General features: G+C 35.5%; 1 protein-coding gene across 2 annotated transcripts in view; it reads right to left on the bottom strand.

Moving 5' to 3' along the window:
* The window catches only part of LOC117110800 (fibrinogen-like protein A), a 17,831-nt gene extending 11,349 nt beyond the window's left edge, over nt 1–6,482 (bottom strand). The window contains exons 1-3 of one of the 2 annotated variants that reach the window (XM_033253623.1): nt 6,376–6,482; nt 5,801–6,054; nt 2,671–2,802 (exon numbers count right to left, since the gene is read on the bottom strand). In XM_033253623.1, the coding sequence (XP_033109514.1) occupies nt 2,671–2,802; nt 5,801–6,054; nt 6,376–6,439 (450 nt within the window). In that variant the 5' untranslated portion in view covers nt 6,440–6,482. The remainder of the gene's footprint in view (nt 1–2,670; nt 2,803–5,800; nt 6,055–6,375) is intronic. The other variant, XM_033253624.1, reaches the window with a different exon arrangement.
* Nucleotides 6,483–7,842: the final 1,360 nt, after the last annotated feature.

Raw genomic sequence — 7,842 nt, 5'->3', positions numbered from 1 at the left:
GTTTGAAACTAAATAATAATAAGTATTTTCATCGTGGTTTTATTTATTACAATCATAGGCCTATTCTTTCACCATCATTACACATTGAGGCCCTTCTTTTAGGTAAAACGATCTATCTTAAATTTTCTATCTTGAGTTTGGGTCTATGTGTTATAACTTAGAAAAGCAAAGGAAAGCAAGCTTAATCTTTAACATGAAGAAATGCGCGCGAAGCGCGCGAAAAATTTGTGTGTTTTTTAATTCTAATTTCGTCGGAATTGATCAAAACTCCCTAAAATGTGCAATTTTTAGAGGAAATTGGCCTACCTCAACAAAATATGCGATTTAAAATTTGAGATTTTCAGGAATTTTCTCGGATGAAAAGGGCATTCAATGGGGAAAGATTTTCCACTGATGGATATTTTCCCCTTGTCCCCGGCGGTTACGCCACTGCGGAGAATACCTGGCGACTTAGATCAAATGCGATATATACACTTTTTGAAGTGGAGAAGGGGTTTGAGGCCGGGGTATTGTGATATCTGTTCATTATATCTTCCTTTTTATTCTTGTCTTCATTTTTCTCTTCTCCTTTTCTTTTTCTTTCCCCTTCGTTCTTTTTTCCTCCCGCTCTCCCCTCTTTCTTCTCTCTTCTTACCCAGCCCGGTACGACGGCTTGGTCAGCCCGGTAAAAACCGACAGTCTGTCCCCCCCCCGACCCCCTGCCTGTTACGCCACTGCTTATAAGATGAATGGGAATATGAATCATGCAGATCTGCAATCAAATCTAGGTGGTGGGGTCAACATTCCTCTCCCGGGAAAATTTTGATTTCTAGATGGCGGGAAATGACCTTTCTCGACTTTTGAGATAGGTGTCTAATGACTTTGTTCTTCAAAATTCAAGGTTTTCCCCTCATGATCGAAAACGGTACGGTAAGGTAAACTTCCTCATTACAGTAAATAGGCCTGTTATGTGTGTATACATACATTTAAAAAAAAATTGAGTAGTTGCATACGATTTTTTCCATGAGATGAATCCCAAAAAGAAAGGAGGGTCCGGGGTTTTTCCCCAGGAAAATTTTGATTCCTAGAAAGCGGGAAATGAGCTTTCCCGACTTCTGAGGTGTCTTTTAAATTAAAGTCATTAAAAAATACTTCAGAAGTCGGGAAATCTCCTTGTCCACCATTTATAAATCAACATTTTCCCGGGAAGAACTCGACCTCCCTTTCTCTGGGTTCATTGATTTATTATAATAATTTTAAAGAGGGGAACACCTTGAAACTACTCTTCATCTGTAGGTAAAAATTCACAAGGGTCACTATAGTGAAAATTATCAAGTATTTCTAGTGACTAACGATTGAACCAATTGCATTAGACAGACTCCTACCAAACATGGGGTGTTCACAGGTAGAGGTTAAAGGTCACTGTGGTTATCTCTTAAAAAATGACTGGGTTCATGTTCTATTTAACATAGTCCTTTGCACATATACATTAGATTAAGGCAAGGTCTATAAGGTGTTCATGGATAAGGGGTCAAAGGTCATTAAGGGGTAATTTTTATATTTTTTCTGGCAACATTTCAAAATGCTACTAGTGCCAAACGGTTGTGCCGATTTCAACCAAACCTGGTCAGTATGATCGGGGACACCTCTCGTACACGGGGTGTTAACTGCTTGGGATCAAAGGTCACATAGAGGTCATTATGGTAAAAAACTTTCAAAAAAATTAATAAATGACTTCCTTTGTCACAAATAACATAGCACAGTCTTGTCCTGGGCACATATGTATTGGCATAAGGTAGGGTCTTTATGGTGTTCAGCGATTTACGGTCAAAGTTCATTAAAGGGTTATTCTTTTGTTCTCTCTAGTAACATTTCAAAATGCTACCAATGTCAAACCATTGGACCAAATTCAATCAAATTTCGTCATTAAGAACCGGCGACACCTCCTACACCCCAGTCTGGGATCAGGGGTCACATATGGGTCATCGGGGATAAATTTTCAAAATAGCCCAATTGAGCTTAAATTTACCAGGAATGATCTTTAGGACCTCCTAAACAAGAAAAAATATACAATACTCTTCACCCCATATGTCAAAGTTCATAGGTCAAATGTTCAAAATGTTACTAATGGCGAACGATTGAACCGAATTCAATCAAATTTGATCATTAGGAACCAGTGACACCTCCTATGCCCCTGTCTGGCATCAGTGGTTACATAAGGTCATCGGGGTCACATTTTCAAAATAGCCCAATTGAGCTCGTATTTACCAGGAATGATCCTTAGGACCTTCTAAACATGAAAAACTACTCTTCACCTATAGGTCACAAGGGTCACTATAGTGAAAATTATCAAATATTGCTAGTGACTAACGATTGAACCAATTGCATTAGATAGACTCCTACCAAACATGGGGTTGTTCACAGGTTGAGGATAAAGGTCACAGTGGTTATCTTTTAAAAAATGACTGGGTTCATGTTTTATTGAACATAGTATCTCTAGTTATTATTACCATTATTATTACCATTATTATAATAATATCAATAATTTTAATAGTTATAATAACTATTATAATTATTATAATAATAATTATTAGTCCTATAATTGTTGTTGTTGCTGTATTTGTTGGTGTTATTATTTTATCACCATCCTTACCGAAACCATCATAGTCTTCCTATGTAATAGCCACTTACCGTCCATCCACCGTCATCTGTTTCCATATCACAGTATACAGGCCGCGGGTTGTTCTCACCTTTCGGATAGATAATGTAAATTCCGCTGTGAAAACCCACGCCTATCTTCAGCAAGTCACTACAATCGCTCAGCTGAAATTATATAACATTACCAATAATTATAATCATTGTCCCACGCATGCACGAAACGACCATAATACAGGAGTCTCATGACTATTAAATTCTTTATTGGTTTAATACAAAAAAAAATACATTAATATATTTTGATTGCCGATATTTGCCACATACAGCTACGGTCTTTATTGCATATAAACAAAATCAAGGAGAGTTCCCTCAATAAATATAACTATATAAAACAAAATCCCCCCGTAAATTTTAGGATTAGAGGATTATGAAGCTTTCTCATTATTAAGGTACATATTGAAATTGGTAGTAGTACATGCTGTTTTCAAGTCGTGTCAAGCAATGATGTGCTATAGAGAATAGATATGAATATGTATTATATAATAAAATGTATATATATATATATATATATATATGTATATATATTATATATATAAACATGTCCATAATAGCAGCTCAGGTTAAACACATGTCAAGTTTCCATGCAAAGTATATGATGTGTAAAGTCTGTAATAAATTACCATTCATTGCCTTACTTTAACATATTTAATACATACATTCTAGAATAACATTTAATTGAGCGAACAAACAAGTGTAAACAACATTGGTAATTATAGGAACACATGACACCATGTAGAATCCAAGAGTAATATTTGGAAGCTTCTGGAATCTTGGGTACTTTAGAGGCAAATAAGCCTAATTGGTTGATTATGATGTAAGGCATGGGCGTCGGTCGGTGGGGGCAGGGGGACACGTCCCCCCACTTTTCAAAGTAGGGGGGACATCATTTCGATTGTGTCCCCAATTTTCACAAATCTTCTATAATTAAAATCCCTCTTTAAAATCGAATGGAAAGAATAACAATTACGCATGACTCATGAATTTTGTCCGTTCAGTTTTCCAAGTGTGGTACGTATTTTTGCGGACCAAAACCGAGTAAAAACGCAATGGTTTATACATTTTGTAACCATCTCAGAAACCAATAGATCGATTTTATGGGTGCAGCGGTTATCAGAGGGTAAAATTATTGTGAAAACAATGTACTGAACGTTGTTAAAATTGGAAGCGTGTATGCTTATTAGGCCAATATTTTTTACAAACTCAAAAGTGCACAATTTCTACTATAAACGATTTATTCCTTTTGTATATTATTATGACCCGTACGTATATACTTGTGTTTAATATTATCTACATACATATAGGATTACTGTTTTACCTGATTTAAAAAAAAATATAGTTGGTCAATTGAATTTTATATAGCCATTATTAAATAATAATTAAACAGCCTTTGGTGAGTCGAATGGCCGAGCGGTTAGCAGGGGCGCCGCAAGCTATAGCCATAATATCGGCACTGGTTCGAACGGCACGCTCGCCTATGGTTCTGGTGGTAGAACAAGTCTTCTCGGATAAGGACTATAAACCGGGGGCCCAGTGTATACAATGGCTCGTGTGCACTATAAAGAACCCAGTATAATCCTTCGAGATGAGTAGGGGGATACCCCGGTGTACTGGAACAGACATGCCCTGTGGTGGACGACAAGAGTTGCTGGTACCGGGTAACCGGGTAGCACAGACACGAAGGGACACTTAGGGGCGAACAAAGTCATTGATCGAGTTCCTAGTCCACATATCAAGCACCCTGAGCATCTTACATTAGATGGATATGTGGGCTATATAAAACTACACTATTATTACTATTATGTCTATCTATTTCGATTTAGTGATACTAAAATTTTGCAACAATGTTACGTTGACGCAATCTCGCAATGACGTCATAATAATCAGTAATAAATCAAGTGGGGCCGAGCCGACACTAAATTTTTCAAAATTATTTTTAAAAAATGGAAAAAACAAAGGAAAATTATAATTAGAATTTAGGTCTAAGAGTGCCATTTCCGGCAATCTAGAGGTGTCATAATCATAATTTTTCTTTCCTCAGCTCCAACAATGGTGGGGCTGAGGTGATCTACTCTCCCAAATTGTGAAATCAAAATGCTAACTAATGTTTTATGTGCTCCCTATCTCCCTAGTCTTGTTTGATTGTAAATTAGACGGTATTATTTCCACTCACAAATAGTGTAGTCGCAATATTGCTTACACAAAAGTGAAATTCAAAAAGAGGAGAAAAGCAAAAACCTCTTAATTGATTTTAAAAGTACATGCAAAAAGGCTAAATTAATGACTGTTTTAAGTTTGTTATTTGTTTTTCATGGTTTGAATAAGTCACTAGCTAATCAGTAGATAATAAATCATTATTTTTTATGAATGTTTTTGCACGAAATATATAAGCGGGCATAATTATGAATAAAAGGATAATTTTAAAAACTTTTATGATGAGTATTTCAGTGGCAGATTCAAGGGGCCCAGCCGGCCCACCATCCCTAATTTTTTTTTTTATTGTGTTGTTTTGAGACCGGATTCTGGTTGGAGTTTATACATAATAAAAGTTTATTTGAGAGTCGTGTTACAACATTGTGAGCTGTGTTTGTATTTTATATGTCAAAGAGGGATTCCTAGTCATTTCTTTACCGCTCGGAAATACGTCAAGTAGGAATTCATGACAAGTCGAATATATTTTAATTTGCATTTATTTCCCTAAATACAGCACAGGCCTACATCAAAACAAAGTCTGGTTTTAAACGCCAAAGGAATGATGGGCTAGGAGCTGAGTTCGTTTGCAGGGCCAGTGAGTTATGACTTTATATTTACCTCATGCTACCAGTGGCGGATCCTAGTCCATGGAGGGACTTTAATAGATAGAAAGTCCATTTACCTCATCCATGCCATGTTTATGATTATGGCACCTCTGATTGCCGGAAATGGCACTTGACTCTGAGACTTAAATTTGAATATAATTATTTTTTTCCATTTTTGGTTTTAATATTGAATTTAGAGGCCCCGCCCCACCACTGGCTACTGCATGTGGATTGACTTAATAAAAATATTATTTGAACATATATTAGGCCTATATAGACCTAGGAAAATATTATGCATTAATAATACACACCTGATAATTGATGTTGTATTGTACGTGGCCTGTTTCTGTGTTTTTGTGGTCATGTTGCTTTAGACTGGACAACAATTCACATAATCTGGTTACATCGTGGTATACGATTGACTGACATTGTACGTGACTCAGGCAGAATTGTGTACATTGAGTTGCACTGCCAGCTTTGGTGGTCAGAATAGTAGTGTCTTCGGCTGACATCGGTCGAAATCCATATTTTGTAAATATCACAGATTTCGTACAAGAAATTAAACCTATTTACAAACAAATAAGAGTTTATTATCATTGTAATTATAATTATCATTATAATTTGTTATTGTATTATGACTTCATCCCAAAAGAGAAGAAAAGTACAACATCTAAATTTAGTTGGTTATACCAGGGGACAGTGAAGTAATTTCACTGTTCCCTGGTTATACTACCAGGAAATAGTTATACAAATGCACGTTTTAACTATTCACAAGCCTGGATCAGCCGTAGCCAAATGCGCCGATATCTGTACAACTAGCTAATAATTCCATTTTTGCTGAAAATATGCAGTGAGTGATTTAAAGATTTTAAATTGCTAGACTTACCTTTATTTGCAGGAATATTTGCAGCAAAGATGGCCAAAATGAGCATGAATTTGTAGAACATCATTGTCAACTTGCTGTATATTGGTCGCACGTCCAGTATCGATGACTTCCAAATAGGCATCTACTTGGAGCGTAGTTAATAGTTAAGACGCATCGCATTGTAAACACAAAATTGTATCAAAATACATGAACAAAACATTTTTTTTAAAAACCAGTGGAGCACGCAATCTAACAGTCAGTGACATTTGATCACAAGAATCACACCCGTATTTCATACGACTGAAATATAGGAACTTTTTGTTGATGAGCTATGCTTGATACAATATTACAACATATGTTTATATGCGAGCACTGTTATTATTATTTATATTTGTTTATATTGTGTTTACGATGCTATGCAGCAAACTTTATTTTAATATTATAACAATTTCTCAGCTGCGACCTACAAGCTAGTTGTATGCAAGAAATTGTCTGGGAGTTGATCTGCATGTTTGCGCCTTATCGCTATTTTCTTTATTTTCGCGCCCTCTATGTTTGGTTGACAAAACTCAGTTTTTATAACGATGAAAATATTGTTTGATCGTACTTTTAAGGATTGGCTCTGAATAATTAATCATGCGGTTGTTTGTTTTTCAGTGTATTACATAGTATTTGGGCCCTTTTTTGATAGCGCTTTTCTATATTTCTAAGAACAATCCTTTTATAACGGGAGTTTCTGAGTACTTACAAGTTCAATGAGCATGTTGCTGCACTTTAATTAGTTTGGAACGTGCAATTGAAAGAATTAAGTGCAACATGTTTTTCTCATGCCTAGGCCTATGTACAGTACATAAATAATCCATGTAAAAACAGTCAATTATTTATAAAGATATTCAAATTTTGTCTACAGGTGCAGTAATCATACATTTTCTTAGCTCTACTTCAGCCGTACGTGGTTGGGACTGAGGTAAAAAAGAAATATAAAATAGTACCTAGATGGGAAGACACTTTTATATACAGTAGTAAAATTCATCATCATCACATCACCAGGCAAAATAAAGCGTCAATAAATTTCTCATGATCTCTTATTAACGACTTTCGGCAAACATAGAGATCTAATTAATACTGTACATGTGATGTAAAATTAATCATCATTGATCGTATGTTTCTTTGTTGTTTATGTACTTTCGTTACCATGAGAAAAACTAATTTCATATTTTAATTTGACAATAAACCTATCTTGTATCTAATATGAATCGCTGCGATTGAAATATAGCAACATAATTGTTTTCGATTTATCTACTTTACCTACTTCATGAGCCGAAAACCAATTTATCTTTACACATTTTTTATCATACTTGTATAATAAAGGCACGCACTCGAGTCGTGTATTACAGTTAATTCAGATGTTTGTGGAACGAAAACACCGGTATCTTGTTATAAAATATGAAGTTATCTGCCTGTAAAGTGGTCTTTCGTTAAAATCTG

The sequence above is a fragment of the Anneissia japonica genome, unplaced genomic scaffold, assembly GCF_011630105.1.
Source record: "Anneissia japonica isolate Jap-2015-1 unplaced genomic scaffold, ASM1163010v1 scaffold2756_len2360902_cov194, whole genome shotgun sequence".
Classification (NCBI taxonomy): domain Eukaryota; kingdom Metazoa; phylum Echinodermata; class Crinoidea; order Comatulida; family Comatulidae; genus Anneissia; species Anneissia japonica.
Note: the sequence above shows the minus strand (reverse complement) of the source record. Positions and strands in the feature narration are given on the sequence as shown.